The 20,727-nt window shown below is 39.8% G+C and overlaps 1 protein-coding gene across 2 annotated transcripts in view; it reads left to right on the top strand.

The window, feature by feature from the left end:
* The window catches only part of CFTR (CF transmembrane conductance regulator), a gene marked incomplete at both ends in the record, with an annotated part of 84,059 nt that overhangs the window by 53,987 nt on the left and 9,345 nt on the right, over window positions 1-20,727 (top strand). For both annotated transcript variants that reach the window (XM_080350238.1, XM_080350237.1), the window contains 5 exons: window positions 3,770-3,920; window positions 5,032-5,259; window positions 7,295-7,395; window positions 14,408-14,650; window positions 17,374-17,529. In XM_080350238.1, the coding sequence (XP_080206364.1) occupies window positions 3,770-3,920; window positions 5,032-5,259; window positions 7,295-7,395; window positions 14,408-14,650; window positions 17,374-17,529 (879 nt within the window). The remainder of the gene's footprint in view (window positions 1-3,769; window positions 3,921-5,031; window positions 5,260-7,294; window positions 7,396-14,407; window positions 14,651-17,373; window positions 17,530-20,727) is intronic.

Raw genomic sequence — 20,727 nt, 5'->3', positions numbered from 1 at the left:
TGTTTGTGCAAACCCCTTTAAGTACTCAGGCTCAGAAAGATTTTTGCCCCGCAGACTGCTACAAGTATCCCTGCTGCTGCCAATATTCAACTTCAAAGGTGTAAAGAGGATTCCTTAGTTTCTTTCAGTTATCTTTTCTCAAGATTTATATTTTTTTCATTCTGTCCTTGGATTTCATTCAGTCATTTTCATGACTTTACCTCCTTAGCCTCTTCTGTTACCGGTTGCTAGCATCACCCCTTCTTCTCTTTTGTTGAATATGTTCTTGTTTTTTTCTGTTCTTTTGTCTTTTGGGGAAACTCTTCCAGTCCTGCCTTATTGGACAGTTTGACCCATGATTATGTGCTTTCAGCTCTTCAGTTGGGCGGCTCTAGTCTTCACAATTCTGACTGCCTAATTTTGTCTCTTATCCTTTGCATCTTCGTGGCTTCCCCTGAGTCTCTGAGATTTAAACTGAGTTCATCAGGCACTGGATAACTATTGGTGATGGAGGAGAGCTTTAGATGACTATACTCCTTGGAGGAATTTTACATCCCTAAGAGTTGTGATATTGCAGACTTTTTATTTTTTTGATGGAAAGGCTTGTTTCCAGCATACCTCCTGGGAAGCTCCGTGCATTGCAACATCTTGAATTTTGGTGGCCTCCCAATTCATCCACACTCGAGAGAACATTAAAGAAATACAGAGATATAGGCAGTTCCAGTGTTTCTGAAGGATGCTTTTGTTTGCTCCCCATCCTACCTGTTCTGAGACTTTGTGGATCTGTGTGGATCCCAGTACTCCTCATTAGCATCCCACCACTAATGCTGCAACACTAGCTTTTCCTCAGACAAAGCTGGTTCCCAGAACATTTGCAAAATGAAAGCAAAAGCTTCCCTGGTCCCCCTGTTCCTCTCCACTTTTATTTGAGAGATATGCAGGCTCTGCGCAGATTGCCTGTCTTCATCTGTGAGTTTGCTCTGCATTACAAAGCCTACCAACATGATGGTCTCATCAGAGCTGAGTCCCTTTCCTATATTTTTGTTTTAGTAATGGATAACTTTGACTCATGACTTTAAAGAGGCCAGTGCAGCTCCACATGAAGTGGTTCAGGGACATTACAGCTCTACTTCATGTCCTGCTGACATCACAAAGATTTACTGAATGAGTAAAGATGGACATTGAGACCATCTTTGAATGATTGATGTCATCTTTGGTGCGATCAGGATTCACTACTGTCTTATCTGGTGTGGCCCTTTTGCTTCTGGTATTTTACATCTGCCACAGGGATGTTATTCCAAAATTATTTTAGCTAGTCTATCTCTATTTTTCAAACTCTCTGCAAGAAACTGAGTATTTTTTCATGTTTTCAAGGACAGGGAAAGTCCCGAGATTTGCCTTTACTGTTCTGATGCCTTTCAGAGGGTACCTACACTCTAATGTCCCATAGGTTCACCTTTGTGTCCTCAGTCTTATCTGCAGAAGCTCCTGAGCATGCATGATAAGCTGCCCTGTCTTTCCAGGTTCTTTTGGTGAAGATTATTGATCCTAACTGCTATGTTGAATGCTTTTTACCAGTGTTGCCTCCATAAGGCATTTCTTCTGATCCTCCTTAGATTCAGACTTGTTTGGCAGCTTCACAGTTCCATAGACTCTGCTAATGAACAGTGAGATTCCTTTATGGGTTCAGAGAAGTTGCTTTCTCCTCCTCTGCTGATTATTGCAAAGTCACAGAATGGCTGAAGTTGGAAGGGACCCTGGATCCAGGGCGCAGGACCTCTCCAGCCTCTCTGCTCAAAGCAGGATCAGCTGGAGCAGGTTGCTCAGGGCCATGTTGGATTTTGGATATCTCCAAGGGCAGAAACTCCACAACTTCTCTGAGCAACCTGTTCCAGTGTTTGACCATCCTGACAATAAAAATTCTTTTTCTTATGTTTAAATGGAATTTTGTGCATTTCAACTTGTACCCGTTGCCTCTCATCCGTTAGGCCTGAAAGCTCAGCAGCTGGGGACACTGTAGCACAGCGCGGTCGTTCTTAACTGGAGTGCATGAGCCCTCCGCTGCCATTCCCTGAGCATATGCCAATGTGTCTGGCTTGTGTGTTGCTTTTTGCTACTGCCTTTTCAGAGGTGTCATCTGCTGCTTGAATTTATACTTATTTTGTGTTTGGAGTTTATGAGATAGCATAAATTTTCATATTTAACTTTTTAGTGAAATAACTGTTGGACCAGCAGTGCAAACAATGTGGCAGCATGGTGGCCTTTGCAAAATTTGAGTAAATTATGAAAACAGGAATTAAAGCAGTCACTATATGACTGTGAAATCTCAAGTAATATGAGAGCTGTGTAACTTGGCTCAATATCAGTTGAACAATCTATTCACATCCTAACAATTAGAGATACAAGAGGTACTAAATTCTGCAGTTCGAAATAAACACAAATCCATTCTTGCATTGCTACTGGCCAGTACTACACAGCCTGCACAAGCATAACCCCGTGTCATCAAGCTTTTAAGAGAAAGAAGGAAAACAGTGAAAGAAATATTTTAGTTCAGCTGGTATAGGATTCTTTGTGAACTTTGATGCTGCTGTTGCACTCCTCAGATTTCTGATTAAAACAAATGGTAGGAAATTTGGCACATGCTTACGTGTTCATGAAAGACCTCTGACTTGGATTAGTGGGAATTTAAATTCTTCCTTGAATTTCTGTGGATGTAGTAGCAAAAGTGCCAACTGCAGGTTTTTCCTAATGTGAAATTAGTTTTGCTTTCCATCTATTTCTTTGCTGACTGGTCACTTGCAGTGATGTTTCAATGTAATGTTCATAATTTTGTCCAAATTGTCCATTTTCAGTTGCTTTAGGCTGTTAAGTTTGCAGTTTGAAGTAGTTTTTTGTTTAGTGCAAAACGTAACACTGATACAAAGCAGAGCTTTGCTATTCTGTGTACACTGATATACTTAATTTTCATTAGATTTAGGTATGAGACAAAAACAGTATAAGTGCTTGAGGTGCTTCTAGAGTAAAGTTCAAGGCCTGATTTAACTAAACCTGTCTGGAGCTACTGAGGAGGAGGTCTTATAAGAATCTTAGGTGTCTATGGTGGATTAAACAGATTAATTCTGGAATGATTTTGGTCCTATTATGTCATCTGTTACATTAAAACATCTCTTTTCTTCCGAAACTGCTAATTTTTCATACTGCAAGTCCTCTTACAACTTATTTCCTGTCTTCTCATCAGGACAAGTAATAGTGCTAGTTTCATATGTGGGTTACAGTCCTGTGAGCAAGCAATGATGTACGACTTCCCACTTTTTCTGAGCCTCAGAAAAACAGCTTGGCCCAGAACCTGGAGGAGACTGGCACTCAAGCCCTGGCAGTGAGGCACACCTAGTCCAGACAAGAAGCGGGGCAGCACCATTAGGTTTGGGAGGTGGCTGCAGATTTTCCAAGTGTTGTCCTTACAGTTTTAACTGGAGAGTGAGTGCCTGGCTGCCATTGGTTTTGGGTGGCTTCACAATTTAGAGGCCTGCAATACTGTTTGTACTATAGAAAACACTTCTTCCATCTATTAGAAAAGATAGCAGCTCATGCCAACAGGTTATGGATCTGGTCTCAGTTATTCATGATCTTTTCATGGAGTTTTGTTCTCAGCTGCAAATCCTACTTATGTTGGCACTTTATGTTTGTTGAAACAATACGTAGTTGCCATGGGAAGAAGATTCATTACCAATCTCTAGTCTATAAAATGACACGTTTACTATATCAATAGTATTTTTCTTTCATTCTACAGTTAATACTGATTGTGATTGGCGCTATAACAGTAGTCTCAATATTACAACCCTACATCTTCCTGGCATCAGTGCCTGTGATAGCAGCCTTTATTGTGTTAAGGGCATACTTCCTCCACACTTCTCAGCAGCTGAAACAACTGGAATCTGAAGGTAGGAGCAGCAAAATTGGTAGACTTCTGAATCCACAACAAGTCAATTGAGAAGTGATTCACCCTCTCACTCTTCTTTGCCTTTTCTCTTGCAAGATACCATTGTCTCTGAGAGCAGAACACATACCTCCTTAAAGCCAGTGCTGTTACTGATCCAGCCCATACTGAGTGCTCTGCTGCCAAAGGGCAATGGAGAAGATCTTTTTAAAGCTGGGCTTTATCATCACTGCAGCTGAAAACAAATGAAGTCCTGACATACAGTTTTCTTGAGAGTTAATGTAACTTGAAAAGTTGTGGTCAGGCTTTGTAAATGCCCTATGAGTTTCTTGATAAGAAAAATTTAGAAAGGCTCTATCTTGATTGCAAAGAATTCTTATTTCTGAAAAAGTTATTTGACTAAATTTCCTTCACTTCCCCCTGTTAAGAAACGAACAAGTTCCCAATAAAATGGAAAACCTCATTCTGAAGTGTGGGTTTGCAAATCAGGCACAGTGGCTTGGCTTACAACAAACTGGCAGATCCTCAGCAAATCCACCCTGAATCTTAAACACTGATGATCATCCTCCCTTTTACTTAAGTGTAATTCTGAAGTCCCTTAGATCTAAATCTAAATTTCTTTGATGTGCACAGAGATCCAGCATTTGGGATCCAACATTAGCTCAACACTTTTTATGTAAAGCAAGATCTTTTTAAAATTACCACATCAGTACAGTTGAATCCAGAGCACTGAAGTATTCAGTGCTAAAAAAAACTTCACTTGATGGAGTTATCAGAATTGCAGGAATTAATTTTGGCTGGAGAGGAGCTGCCTTTCTCTTGTGGCATCTTACAGCGGGCCAGGAACTTCTCCAAGTAGTATGCTAACTATGAAGAATTAGTGTGATCCCTTCCTGGCAATACACTGAATGGAATTTCAACTCATTCATGCAAAGATTGTTGTTGTATATCCTGTGCTAGGATTACTTCAGTCATGTACTCCAACAACTTATGTAAATTAAACACTGACAATAGTTACACTGTTGTGAGTTAGAGCACAGGGCTGTATATTTGTGTTATATCAAAAGTATTTGCTTATGAGTGTTTATGATATTTCTAATTTAAACACTTTACAGCTCGGAGTCCAATATTCACCCATCTTGTTACAAGCTTGAAAGGGCTGTGGACACTGAGAGCTTTTGGACGGCAGCCGTATTTTGAGACCTTATTTCACAAAGCCCTGAACCTACACACGGCAAACTGGTTCCTCTACTTGTCAACGCTGCGCTGGTTCCAGATGAGGATAGAAATGATTTTTGTTGTCTTTTTTGTTGCTGTGGCATTCATTTCTATCATAACTACAGGTACGGGAACTTTACTGGAGTACTGAAATGGAAGTTTTCTCCTTCTGTTTAACAGCTCAGCTTTAGAAAATTCTGAGGAAATAAGCTGTTGCAAAATTTAGCGTACATTGGAGTCACTGATTTAAGTGTGTCATAGTAGTAAACACAATGTAATTAACACAGAAATTGCATTATTATCATCTGCAATCTGATGCAGAGGACTCATTTAAGCGATTAATTTGAAAATAGTATCTGAAGGGACAGAACTTTCTTGACTGTAACTGCTGTAAAAGTAATCTCATGTGTTTTAAACCACATTATGTAACCACATTAGTGTTCTGAAAAGCTTGGATGTTGATTATTATCTGTATAACTCCAAGTTTTTTGGTAAGCAGAAGTTAATGTTTCTCTCATTTGCAAATGGCTGAGGCATGCAAAGTTGTAATGATCTTTTAAAGCCACACCCATAGCAGAAAAAGTCATTCAGTTCTCTAATTACCAACCCACTGCCTCATTTCCAATATGAACTTTTGCAAATTCCATTCAAAAACCCCTTAAAAATGGCTCACCGCATCTAGTAAACCCAGTGCAGGAATGAGAACCTTACTTGTATTCAAAATGCTGCTCCTGGCTGGCTAGGTGCAACCAGGCTCCAACAAGCAGAGAACGGGAGAATAATGTCCCCAAAATGTTGCAATAATTGAGTTTTGTGGAAGAGCTCAGCAGGTTTAGCTACAAATTACTTCAAATACAGTTATTAATTCACCATGCTTTTGTTAGGGATGTATTTTGTTTCTCAGGCATTATTCTCCCTCTCCTAAGGTTTACTGAACTTCATGTGTTGGATCTGGATGCAATTTCAATACTGTGGTTGCTGAGGAACAAGAATTTGCTGATTTTATGAAGGAGGGTTTTGTTTCTAACAATATCCAAATGTCATTTGGTCATACTTCAGTGTCGCAAAGGAGTTATATGAAAGTGTACATTTTATCGAATATTGTATTGTGTATGAAATGCTGTCCTCTATTTCTTGTGTAAGGAGCTCTTCTGATTCTTAGAAAAAGAAATCCAACCGCACAAATGCTTCTGTATAAAAATATGCACCTACAGTACTTTTGTTATAAAGGAGACTTTTAGTTCCCTTAAAATTCCTAGAGAAACAGTATCCCCTGCTGCTCTTCCTATGTTTTACTTTGTGTGCTTAGTAGTTTGAGGTTTTTTAGGAAAACTGGTTTTTGTCTTATTGTTTTTCTAGATATTTTATTGTAAACTTTACTGTTTTAGGTAGTAGGTCCTTGGAACAACACTAAGTTCCTTTTCTTAATCTGTCAGTTTTCAGGAGGAATACTTTACTTTTATTGTTTACTTCTATAGCTACTCTGATAATGAGATGTCTATAAGCAAAACAGGAGGGAGTTTGTTGAAGAAAGCTGTAGGAGAAATGGAGAAATCATAGAAAGGCATTTGGCTTAAATTCTCAATTCCATTTAACAGATAGTGAGATTAAAAATCACCAGTGGGGTAGTTTAAATGCTTATATTGTATTGTATGAAATCTAAAAAAATATCCCTTGCTTGTTTCAACAGACAATTAAAGCAAAGGAATTTGTATCTGTACATTTGTGGAACAGTAAGGAAAACATGTCCTCTATTTGTCCAAGAAATGAAAATGTAAACCAGTGCAACTATTTTGAATTTTAAAGTTGTTAGCTGTGGTGTTTTAGATTAGAGTCATTTCACTGATTCATACATATTGGAAAAAAGGAGACAGAAATCAAGATTGCAGAGGCCTGATTCTGTTTACAGCTTTAGTACAAAGCTGTAATTTTTTTCTTCTGCCAAAGCAAGATTGCGGTTTCTAGTGAGTTCAGTGCCAAAGCCAGGTGTTTAACTGATGATTAAGCTCTCAGTCCTTTGTATAGTTAACAAATCCATGTTTTCTCCATGAAAAAAAATAGCAGGGAATGTGAATATGCATTTTAAAATATTCATGCTAATTTTCTGGGTTTATTTGCTTTCTATTAGCATATAAATTAAATGTATTTTTCCCTCCACAGGTGACGGGCCAGGTAGAGTTGGCATTATTCTTACTTTAGCTATGAACATCATGGGAACCTTGCAGTGGGCAGTAAACTCAAGCATAGATGTGGATAGTTTGGTAAGCATAAAATGCACAGTGCTGTGCTTTCTTTTAAGGAGTTGCCTTATTTTGTTGATTATGGATGTTCAGTGAATTATTTTCAGAGCTGGATATCAGGCAAATGCATCAGAAAAGTTCCCCTCATACCTTTAATAGCAACCTACTGGCTTTGGCCCAGCACAAACTGAGTTTTTCTATGATCCAAAATTTGCCCAGACTAGAATAGGCAACAGCGAATAATTGCGTTTGAGAATTCAGATTGCAGATGTAACAGTGATGAGAAAACTTGAAAAAAGTTTTGAAAAAAGGCTTGGAGTTGTTTTGTTATGATTATATACCTTACCAAGTTACGTAACATACCTTACTTGGTCTGACTGAGGGTTTTGCACAGCAGATCATGATGGATGTTTTTGAGCTCCTTCTATGCAAAATCAATAGTTTAAAAATTTAAAAATCTGTTCTAGACTCCCCTGGAGGTCTTTTTCTGGTTTTGTGTAAGACGCCCTCTGACATAAGGCTTTAGAGTTTTACATGCTTACCCCTTAGTCAGTCCATTAGTTAGGATTGTCTTTAAAACAGAATATTTTACAAGGTTAATTCATCACCTATTTGTTGAGATATGAGAAGCAGACAGGAAACTCATAAAAGGATGTGTTTGTTCTTGCAGTTTTCATAATACCTTAGCTTAAATGGATGAAAGTTTTAGATGCTATTTTAAAATGTAAGCTAATTCTCTCTTTACACTTCACGGATTCCAGAATTTATTCTAGACAGAGTTCCTGTCTCAACATACATTAGTCTTATACATAAAAAAATAATTCTGAGAAAATTTTTTTCTCTTGCATCCAGTCATACCCTCTCTGAACCCTAAATGAGCTTCTCGTGCCAACCATCTCAATATTTGAAAACAAACAACTTTTACAGCAGATCTTGGAGACAGTTAATCCTATTTAGCTGAAGTGAATTGTTTGACAAAAATATAATTGGGACAAATGGTCACAATGAAAGAATATTTGCCAATTTGACATATTTTTTTAAAATACGTGATTCAACAACCCTCATCCTGAAGGAAATCCTTAAGAGCCCCCAAACTGGGAATTAACCTCTTACAACATCTAATCTCTTGTAACTCCATCTTAGTCTCGTAAGGCATAGTGTGATCACTTTAGGTCTAACAATCTGTGTAGAATTCAGAGGGTGCTGGACACACTAGTGTTTTAATGAAAAACTTCTTTTTTAAAATACGATGATGTTAAAATGTCATATGTTAGTAGCAGTAAGGAATTAACTCTGTTTCCCCTGAAAAGAAAGTCTCAAGTTGCTTTAGATGTTTGTGAATACTTTTCTCTATATTAAGACAAACTACTGTACAGAAGCACCAGTTGTACTATGTTAATGACAGCCTTTTAAGGTGCATCAGTTTGTAGGTGGATCCTCTGGACTTCTTTCCACAGTGGATAGCTGCCCACCCTTGTCCCATGAATTTTTAGGTAGCCCAGATGACAACCTAATAGATGTTGCTGGCAGGATACTTTTCCTGACATTTAAAAGCTGCCTCTGTGAAGAAGCAAATAAGAACAGTTTCATGGTTTTAAGATAACGAAATCGCTTCACTAGGTGATGCAGCTTGTATTATTTCCCACTCTTTGTTTTCTCTAGGTTTAGCACTTCCCTCTTTAAAGACTTTCACAATTATTTGGTTACTGATGTGCTGCAAAGGCTTGCATGTGTGCCTGATCTATCCTCTATTTGGTTATACTCTGTTTTTATCTCAAGGGGTATTTTGAAGCTCCCCATAGGATTGGATTGGCTAGAACTGACACATCTCCATGTGTCTCCAGCTACAGATCTGCACGCACTGCTCTAGGTGACATCACTTTTGCCCTTCCTTGAGCAGCTGTGACATCTGTGCTTGCAAACCTGCACACAAGCATGCCTGAACATATAGCGCATTTGTAGGTGATAGTCTTTGGTTGTCATATAAGGTGGAGTTTTCTGCGAGTGGTTGAAGCCCATGTCTGAAGGCATAGCTGCTGCAATCAGTACATAATACTAAGCTTGTGCTGAGTCGTCGTACAAGATATGCAAGGTACAGGGCACTGGTGGAATAAATACGTGCAAAGTGACAGGAAGGCAGAACAGGAATCGGGATCACGTGAAGAAGGAAAAATTGTACCAGAGGAAATACTGGCCAAACAGATGGGCAGGTGGCAAATCGGACTTTATTCCACACAATCTCCCTCTCAAGCTTTTTGTGACACTGGCATGCCTATTGAAGAAATCAGAGTTGTAGGTTGGATTTTTTTTACATACACAGATTTTCTCTTTGAAGCAATTTCTGTTGGACTGGTTTGGCTTTAACTGAAAAATCCCCATTGTCTTTTAATACCCCATAATCGTTTCAGCATTTTGTTCTATACAGCCCTGACACTTTATCTGCCTTGGTGTTTTGATTTTGTTTTGTTTTGTTTTGTTTTTAAAACATACGTGGTCACTCTGACAGCTCTCCATTGTTTCATTTAAAGTTATAAGTTAGGCTAGATTTATCTTTTCACTTTGATCATTTTTGCTAATATCCCTTTGCTGGTTTCTGATCTTTTTCTTGTCCCTCCAGGCAGTCTTGTAGTATTTTAGATTTTTTTTCCTTCATAAGGAAATAGAAAATAAGTTTTCCAGTAAGTGCTGCTTTCACAGATAAGCATTGGCTCGTCCCAATGGACTGTTCTACCGCTTTATAAACTCTTCCTGCACTGGTGTATATCCTGCAGTAGCAACACTATAACTGAGAAGGACAGTTCTTTTTATCAGGGAAGGAGAAAATGCCATGCTTTTACTGTGGCCAAGATTACTTATATAAGGAGATATAAAAAGAATCCCCCAAAGAGATATTAAAACCACAATTAGAAAACCTCACAGTGCCCCACCCTGGATATCAGGGATGCTGAAGAATTAAAATAGTATGTGGTACAGAGGAGGACCAAAGAAAAAATTAGGACTGTGAAAAATAATGGTGCTTTTGGAGCTGGTTTTCATTCTTTTATTTTCCCATTCTATTTCACCTGTTCAATTGGTATTTTTTATTAACAAGGACATGATCTTAATACTGTTTTTACTATTGTCAGCAGAATACTGAGAACACTGTTAATTTCCAGAGTTTAAATAGATTAAATACTTGACTAAAATCTGCATCAGAATGATGATTCTCAAAGTGAGGTGTTGGTCATCTGCAAGGGAACAGAATCAAGAAAAACCTGCTAGAACATTTCCTTTTCTGCCTGCAAAGCAGTGTGAGAAAGAGAAAAAAAATGAGTACAAGTTTGACTAAATATTTCATTTTTGTGGTTTGGAAGAGGAGTATATGTCCTGTAAGTGCACCCAAAATGTAACAGCAGAAGATGCGAAACCTCGGTAAAACTGTATGGTCCGCCTGCATTGACCCAGTTTTTGCAGTGACTTCAATGCACAGGGGATTTTTACAACATGAGCCATTGGACCAACCTCTGAGCTGCACACTGTGCTTTCCAGACAGCGTGGTTTTGAGGAGGTGCTTGCGACATGGTCATTGAGTACTGTGTGTGTCTGGTCTGGAGAGGGTAACCGCTCTCTTTCTAGCAGAAGAGGACACAGGGCCTGATGAAATTAATTGTATTAGATTACTTGAAAAAGAATTATGTCTTCCACTTTCTGGAAATATACATTATATAATTGTATTATGAGCTCTCCTCCAACATTAAAAAGAGTTTAAGTTATATTAATGAGAAAGTAAATTAAAGAATTTGCAATGTTATTAAAATCTCAGTAAAATACAATTAGGCAAAGCTAAAAATAGTGTATTATGCTCGAGACATTTTTAGATAAAAGTAGTAAATATACTCCTTGATTCTAAAGCATTAGTTAGAGAATGTGAATATAGCAGGCACGTTGCTGATGAGAAACTTGCTGTCACCTACACTATACCTGTCATTATGAATGACAGAAGATTTCTACCTGTGAAAGGAAGAATGAATATCTTTGTAAAATGTTACTGACACTTATGCTACATTCTGCCTAGATGTGAATCGTAATGCAAATTATAGAACCAGGAAAGCATCCTTCTGAATTGATTTAAAGTATTAAGCTGTCTAAAATATCTGCATATGTGATGTGACTGATAAATCTGTCAGGGGAGCTGGGACAGATATGAAATTTTCTATTGTAAGGGAAGGCTCTTTGTCCAGCGGGCTTCATAGCAGATTTTAGCTAGTGTATAAAGGTGGGATCTCTTGGGCAATTAGAGGGAATCCTTGCCTGTGCAAAAGTTCACAGCTCTTGACAAAGCTCTTGATAAACAATTATATTTCTAGAAAGCTAAGATTTCTGAAAGCAGATGTACCATCGAACACTGATTTAAATAAATACATGTTGCTCATTATGCGAATATACTAAAGACAGACAGGAAGAAAATTGTCAGTCTGATCCAAGGTCTCCCTGTTTGTATCTCCAAAATGATATAGCATTTATATATCAACATGATGATGACCATGTCTTTCCATCTTGCAGAGGGATTGAAATGGAAATTGTAGTGGATAGACCTGGGGATTAGCACACTTTTCAAAACTTCTGTCACAGTTGTGTTTTGAGATACTGAGATGTAAGCAATTACCCCAGTATTTCCTCACATATATATATATATATTTTCTTCCACATGGAAAATCGACATAACAGTATTTTAATCTGGATTGAAAAGGAGGAAAGCATGGTAATATATCAAGAAGAATCACTTTACAGAAGGAATTACAAAAGCAGTTTAACAAGGTCAAAGAAAGACATTGAGGTACTGGAGAGAGTCCAGAGAAGGGCAACGGAGCTGATGAAGGTTCTGGAGAACAGGTCTGGTGAGAAACGGCTGAGGGAACTGGGTCTGTTTAGTCTGGAGAAAAGGAGGCTGAGAGGAGACCTTATCGCTGTCTGCAACTACCTGAAAGGAGGCTGTGGTGTGAAGGGTGTTGGTCTCTTTTCCCAGGTGATAGGATAGGAGGAAATGACCCCAAGTTGCACCAGGGGAGGTTTAGATTCGATATTAGGAAAAATTTCTTCATGGGAAGGGTTGTCAGGCATTGGAACAGGCTGCCCAGGGAAGTGGTGGAGTCACCATCCCTGGAGGGGTTTAGGAGCCATGTAGATGAGGTTCTTGGGACATGGTTTAGAGGTGGACTTGGCAGTGCTAGGTTGTCACTTTTGGTTAAGAAAGGCAAATGGGAAGTCATTGATGCCACCATCAGTTTGTTAAACAGTCTAATGGCAGGAGACTTTAGAAACTAATTGGAAGAAGTAATGAATTGGAAGAAGTAATCAAAGGCACAGTTGCTTACAGAGTGAATTCACTCAGGTTTGCTGACATTAGGGTTGCATCAGACCAGCCTGTGTTTGATGATTTTTTTCCCAGACAAAAATAATGTAAGAGATCTCCTTTGTCTTCAGAAAGGCACTGGCTGTGGCTCCGTTTCAGAAATTATGTAAATGAAGGAGATCAGAATTATTACAAGAACTGTAAACTAGTTAATGAGTTGGACAGAAAGCAAATGTCATTAGGCTGTAAGTATTAAGCTGTAGGGAGGCTACTCAACAAAGATTAGATTTGTGACTGAGCTTGTTTTAATCTTTTTTTAATGCTCTCAACAAAGACAAAAATTGTGTTGAAGAAGTCTGCCAAAGGCACAAAGCTGAAATGCAATGTTAGCATGAAGGATGCTGGGAGCCAAAAGGTATTAGGTGACCTCAAATGGCTGATACAAAATCGATTGCAGTAGCCAAACTGGAGGCTTGAATTTAGGGACTGCTAAGAAGAAAATGTAAATAAGGAACTCTTTGGTTAGAAATGGCTAAGGCGGAGGAAAGCTTGGCTGACCACTGCTTGATCAGGGGGTGGCTATAAGATATGACTGTGAAGAAAGGGCATATGATCCTAGGATGTGTTAATCGAGATATACCTAATATAGGTAGGAAAGTATCGATGCCTTTGTACAATGTCCTTGTGAAACATCATCCAAAATGCCGTGTACCTTCTGGTCAGACAGGAAAGATTAATTTGAACTGGGGTGTTTGTAGAAGGAGAACATATGTTAAGAAAGAGGCTTAAACCTGGATTTTCTTTAGTCTTGGAGAACAAAGGATCTAAGGTAGACCTCCATAAATTAATGGAGAAAGCAGCTAGGAAAAAAAACTGTTTAGAATTTAAACTTAATTAATTTACAAGAACAAACTGGTCCATGGACTTAAAAATATGTTTTCTGATCACCTGAGCAGGGAAGTCTAGTGAAGGAGTTGAATTAACTACTTATTAATTGTCCTTTGACCTACTCAAAAAAAAGACCAAGAGGATCCCTTCTAGCTCTATGCTCCTTGAAAATTCACCGAGACAGCTACTAGCAGCTTCTCTCTGAAATTCATGAACTATAGGGCTTGATTATTTCACCTACTATATATAATTACTATAATTAATTATCATGGAACTTACTCCTATTTTTTTTGTTAAAAACTATAGATAATTTCTCATAAATACTCAGATGTTAATGTTTGATGATTGATCCTTTTAACTCGATGCTACTACTTTACATCTTTCAAATTCCAAAGAGTCTGCTGATCTTTGGAGATCATCATTATTCAAGGAATTTCAGTTTTTGGGTTGGGCAACCCCCTACAGGAGGACGGAGTTGAAGACTCCAGGATTGCTTTCATGGTCATACTTCGTTTCCATAAATACAAGTCATCTGCAGTTTTCAAAATATATTTTTGAAGGTAGAAAGAGCTATTCTGTCCATTTAAAAAGGAAGCAAGTGGAATCATGTGTTGAACCAATGTCAGCAGGACAAGAGCAAGAGAATCCAGAGCTCTATACAAGAAGTATCCTACCTTTGAAAATTATATCATGTTATAACTTACACAGAAAAGAGACTCAGTGTTCTGGCTAGGAATTAGGAATAGTTTGATTTAATTTGTTTTGACAGCTAAGTATTCATTACATTTAGAATACTGTTTGTTTGATTCCTAGATGCGGTCTGTTGGACGAATATTTAAATTCATTGACCTGCCTACAGAAGAGATGAAAAACGTGAAGCCACAGAAGAATAACCAGCTTTCAGATGCCCTTGTAATTGAAAACAAGTATGCGAAGGAAGAGAAGAACTGGCCATCCGGAGGCCAAATGACTGTGAAGGACCTTACGGCCAAATACAGTGAAGGAGGAGCTGCTGTGCTGGAAGACATTTCTTTTTCAATAAGTTCAGGGCAGCGGGTGAGACGATGTTTTGTTGTGTTTGATCTGACTTCTGTTAGCTATCGAACTGTCATTACAAATCTATTAATTGACTAAAGAGTAGGTTGAGTTCAGTAAGGTTTTTAAATGAACTTGTCACAAAACAGAAGAATCATCTAGATTACCTGAAGAACAGAAATATCTTGTGTCTCTTCATAAAAAGAGCTCATCTGTAGGATTATTGGCTACAAACAACAAAAAAAAAGGCAAGAGAAATCTGCTCCAGTTATCCTAGAAATCTTAAGGCTATTTACACCTCTTTGCACAGTGATGCACAGGGGGTATGTTTGCTGACCATGGGAAGCAGAATATACCAATAAAATACCTATGTGGGAGATCCTCAAGCTGTATTCCTGTGCCTGAAGTTGTCTGCCACCTTCTCCTGGGAGAGGGAAGCTTGCTGGTGCGCACAGGTGCTGGGGCAGCCTGACCCAGGTGGAGCGGGGCACGAAAGAATACCGGCCCCTGTGCCAAGGGTAACGCACGGCTGGTGCTGGCAGACCGAGGGTGGAGGTGCCATCTCACCCGTTCGATGAGGGCTCTACGCCACCCTGAATTATTAAATAACAAACCATAACCTGCTCTATTCTTTAGAAGATTGTCAAACCTCTAATTAATCTTCATGCATGTTTGGGGTTGCATCCAAGAAAGAACTTTAGTTTCAGGACAGCGATTAGGCAGATGTTTAACACTTTGCTTTACGTTCATGCTGAAGGACTGTCCTTGGTGGGGTGGGAAGAACAGCTTGTGTGATTTCCTGAGCTGGACCCATGTGGATGAAGAGGAGATTTTAACTCTCCCACACAGATGAGAAAGGAGGTTCAGTGACAGCTCCATGCCATGAGGCAGCTCTTCAGTCCTAGTTTGGATAGCACTAGTCTCTGACAGGCTTGGTAGATCTGTCTTGGTTTACATCAACTGAATGTTTGATCTACTAAGTTTGAGGGCAGCAAAATTTTGAAACCAGGAGTCCGATTTCCTGTAGCACTGTTCCTAAACCGCTCTGCCTTTGGAAGAGAAGCGCTTGTGATTCCTGGAGCGTGGAGGTGCGAGTGCTGCCGCAGTCTGGTGGATTTACTTCCTGGAAAATCCTTTGAAGCAGTGGAGTATGGAAAATGAAAGATACTTTTGTATTGTACAGAGAGGGAGCAGAGCAATTAAAATAAGAGTCTTTTTTTCAATGGTTAGGATTTAGGAACTTGATCCAATTTTGGTGATGAACCCAGGACCTTGGTAGCATTTTTGCATTTTTGGAATTGGTAGCATTTTTGGAATTGTAGTGTGCTCCTTAAACTGGAAAGGATTTGTCTCTGACCTGTAGGGAAGCACATGTAACACAAGCAGGAGAGAGGAGAGCTCTCCTCTGCTGAGGAGGTGGAATAGAATAGAATAGAATAGAATAGAATACAATACAATAGAATAGAATAGAATACAATACAATACAATACAATACAATACAATACAATACAATACAATACAATACAATACAATACAATACAATACTTCGGTTGGAAGGGGCCTAAAATGATCATCTAGTCCAACTGCCTGACCACTTCAGGGCTGACCAAGTTATTAATAAAGGGCATTGTCCAAATGCTTCTTAAACCCTGACAGGCTTGAGGCATCAACCACCTCTCTAGGAAGTCTGTTCCAGTGTTTGACCACCCTGGCGGTGAAGAAATGCTTCCTAATGTCCAGTCTAAACCTGCCCTGATGCAGCTTTGAACCATTCCCACACATCCTGTCACAGGATATCAGGGAGATGAGATCAGCACCTCCCTTTCCACCACCCTCCTCAGGAAGCTGGAGAGGGTGATGAGGCTGCCAGCCAGATGTAGCCCAATTCACTGCAACCTTTTGAGCCCTGCCCCTCAGCCAGTTCTTCACCTGGCGGCACTGTGAACTTGCTCATCCCACAGTGGGCAGCTTGTCCAGAAGGATGATCTGAGGGACAGTATCAAAAGCTTTACTAAAATTTGGAAAAAACTACATCCACCACCTCCCCTTCATCCATAAGGTGTTTGACCTTGTCATGGAAGGATATCAAATTAGGTAAACAGGACTTTCCCTTTGTGAACCCATGTTAAGTGTGCCTGATGATTGCATTATTCTTCAAATACCTTTCGGCAGTACACAGTAGAATCTTCTCCATAGTTTTTCCAGGAGCTGAGGTTAGACTAAAGGTCTGCTGTTCCCTCAGTCTTGGGTATGGGCAATGACATGGTGAGTGTTGTGGCCACTGCCTCGGGCTCAAGCTACCCCACTACAAATTCGTGGTTTGATCAGAGTTAGGCCCTCTGTTTTCAGTTATATGAAAAAGGAGTAGCTTAGCAGTGTGATTCAAGTGCACTCCCTGTTTGGTTTTTGACTGCTTCACGGGGTTTTACTGGAGAGGGCTTCCTAGCAAAAGAAAGGGGAAACACACAAAGAGCAGGATTAATCAGTACACAATATATAAGCAAATTTATGTTTCTCAGCTAAGGGTAGACTAACAGATTTTTCAAAATAAATAGGAGACTGGCCCAGTGTTTCATTCAGCTCTTGCTGTAGGCTTTTATCACTCCCAAATGAACGACATTTACTATCCTGTTGAGATCCATTTGGATTGTTCTTCACTGCTGAGATCTTCAGGTGTTTCTGCTTTGGTCTGTTCTTAACATGTGAGCAGTATTAAGTGTTTGCTTTTGTGATTTGCATTGCAGGTGGGCCTTTTAGGAAGAACTGGTTCAGGAAAAAGCACTTTACTTTTTGCATTTTTAAGACTGCTGAATACAGAAGGGGATATCCAGATTGATGGAGTCTCCTGGAACACAGTCAGCGTGCAACAATGGAGAAAGGCATTTGGAGTGATTCCTCAGGTAATGAGATTATTGTGTATTTGATTATCTTTATTTTCATTGGTTCTGTATCCATATGCCCATAGTTACCCTCAGGCTGGAAGTTAGTTGTTTTATGCTGAGAAACAGAAACAAAACACAAAGATTTTGTGAAAAGAGAAGTGGGGTGGATGGATGGGTGGATGGATGGATGGGTGGATGCAATGATTCACAGCAAACTTTACTTTTTGAAGGCATCTATGCTGCTCACAAGAATTCTTCCAGAGATGGGAAGGTACAGCACAGTCAAACATTAGCATTTGTAGCTTGCTTATCCCTGCACCTCTTGAACAGTTTGGATGTTGATTCAAAATAAGATAGTGCCACTTGAAGAAAAAAATACAATCAATTGCATTCTCAGCTACGGTTTTCTAAAGCCCTACATCACGGATTATGGTTAACATGTGGATACTATAGATCACCTGTTTTCCTGACAGGCCATTAGCAGAATTATTGCCTTTGTTGTATTTTACTAGACCACTAGCTGATCCCCACCTTAGACTCATCACTTTTTTAGCTGTCACCTCTCATCACTGTGTTGTGGTGCATGTATAACAGAGCACTACTTCATGTTATTTATGCTTGCAGCAGTCCCAGCATATGGGAAGTAATACCATTTCAGAGGTGAAAAAGGAAGCAGCTCCTCACATGGGTTTAAACACCATAATACTCTCAAATAACTGAAACAAGAAGAATAGTCTAAGGAGGAGCAAATACAAAAGGGACTCAAAATTTAATTTTTCTACTTAACGATCAATTTTGAGTTGTGATAGCTTCCCTTCCACAGATGCTATCCCGCAGTAGCCTAAGTGGCATTTATTTCTAGTAGGCATGCAGAGAAGGCACAACTCTCTCCTCTCTGTGCATTTCTACAATCATACTCTGAAATTTCCTCAAAAGCAGCAATTTTTTAGCACTTTGACCTTGCCAGAACAGACCCTTTCTTCACTGCCAAGTTGCACCCTCAACAAAACTGAACCAAGAGAGTGGTAGCAAGTCCACTGGTTGGATTAGTTTCTTGCCTGAGCTGTACCAAGAGCCGGCTTGATCACACGCTGCCTGCTGAGTTGAGGCTTGCTTGGCAAGCTGCCATTTCATAGCGGACCTGTCATCACCCTTTCTGCCCTCTCTTCAACATTTTCACTTCTCTGTTCCTCTAAACTTTTATTTCTTTGTTATTGCTGGCTCAGTTTTGCAGCATGATAGTTGCTTGCAATTATGAAAAAAGGCAGCTGTGCTGGGAACTGCAAATGCAGCTGCATCTATTTAATTTGGAGGATAGGTACGTTATACGGTTGTCCTCTAAATGATGGCTGTATAGGATGAAGGATGCTTTTACCAGTATAAGTTGTGCCTCCATTGCACATTTTTCCTATACAGCCAAATACAACTTTTTGTATTGGAAGGGACTTCACACTCTCTCCCGTAGTCATCCTTTTGCCTCCAGGCCTTTCTTCCTTTGGGATCTGGTTGCCCCGCAGGGTTTCTGCTTTCCATCTCCAGCTGTTCCTGGGAACATGTGGACTGAGGAGAAAACGGAATGCTTGGTAACATGTAGCCTTGTTATCCCTTGTTTTATAGTTGAGTACTCACTACAGAGTCACTAATGGTACAGAAAACATCACTCCGCAGCCATCAGCAAAGTACGAGAGACATTTACTACATAAGCAGTGTAACTTGCCCTTCTGCTAGTGAGGTGCATTGTTAGTTCATTGTTAAAATTACACATTGGTTTCAGTTTGGAAGTCCCTGATACAAGGATCAATGCCAAAAGGTCCTAGCCCTCCATTCTCTGGAAGGTCACAAGAGTTGCCAGCCTGTTTGCATGCCTCAGCTCACAGCTCCTGTCCCAAAGACTTGCCAAAGAACTGCACATTATGCCTCAAAAGTTCCCACATTCAGAACAAAATGAAGTTTCACCAGCAGTTTCCCAGCAGGGAAGAGAAATTGCATATACCACCTTGCCTTTCCCAACAGAACAAAGGGAGCTTTTTGTTCTTTGCTGTTCACCTACGGCTTCAGAATGGGGGGAAAAAAAAAGGTTGCCTTTCCTTTCCTGGGAGGCTGGCCTACAGCAACACCTGGATATTTGCCATCTCTAGGAGAGGCTTTGCTGACACAAGGAGAAGGGAGCTGTACCTGAGGCATGCTACCTTGTAAAAACTTTCCAACACTCTCCTTCTCTTCCTTATCCCTACATTTCCCAATTTAGAAGCAAATAAGTTCTTTGCCTCTGTGGGAACCTCATTGTTGCGCAGCTGCACAGCACACACGGCTTCCTAACACACTACTGTCTGCTCCATGCAGGCGATGCTGCAATGGCCTGCAGGGTAGTCGAGATTCACACTGAGATGGAGCAAAAGCAAAAACCTGGTTCTTTCAGTGTCTCAAATCTAGCTTTCAGTGCATTGCAGTGGTGTGAAGGGGTAAATCATATAAAACATGTTTCCTGGAGCACCCAAAAGGAAGTTCCTTCCTGTAGCTCCTCACACACCGATGCTGCTGAAGCACAGCCTGACCACAGTGCTGCTTGTACAGGATGTTTGTCATTCTCATACAGAGCAATTACTCCAGCGATAACAGGTTGTTTGAAGTACAATCAGGGCCCATCATCCCTTCTTTCTGGGCAGTCCTTTCTGATACTTCTTCTGCAAGAGTTTCCCCACTACATTTCTAAGGTGAGGGCATCTGCCTGCATCTGATTTCAACACACTGGAGCTCTTTTGCGTACAGATCCTTGTGCAGATTGCATCTTGAAGTATTTAATGGAGTCAAATTGAGAAAATCCCTTCAGAAATTTGGCTTTGAATGGAGAACAAGAGACATGCAGTCGATATTCCATTAAAATAAGTGATGAGAAACCTGAGACCCATGCGGTGCTGCTAGCTCAAAGAAAGGGGATGACTTCTGGTGTTTTCTGATGTCTGCATCCTAGCAGATCTCACACTGTTTCCCTACGTGTAAATACTTCTTATGGAGTTAAAATCAAGCTTAGCATGGAGAATGAGATCACTACAGTTTGTGGAACTGCCAGTTGACAAAAAAATAATTAAATCGTGTTTGCTCCTTCATTTTGTTTAAGAAATGGAATTTCACAACTTTTGTCTTTGTTGTTCCAGTTTTTCAGTAACCATCTCACTTTGTTCACTATATCTGTCTGTCTCCAGCGCTGTTTCATGT

The sequence above is a fragment of the Nesoenas mayeri genome, assembly GCF_963082525.1.
Source record: "Nesoenas mayeri genome assembly, chromosome: 1".
Lineage (NCBI taxonomy): Eukaryota > Metazoa > Chordata > Aves > Columbiformes > Columbidae > Nesoenas > Nesoenas mayeri.
Note: the sequence above shows the minus strand (reverse complement) of the source record. Positions and strands in the feature narration are given on the sequence as shown.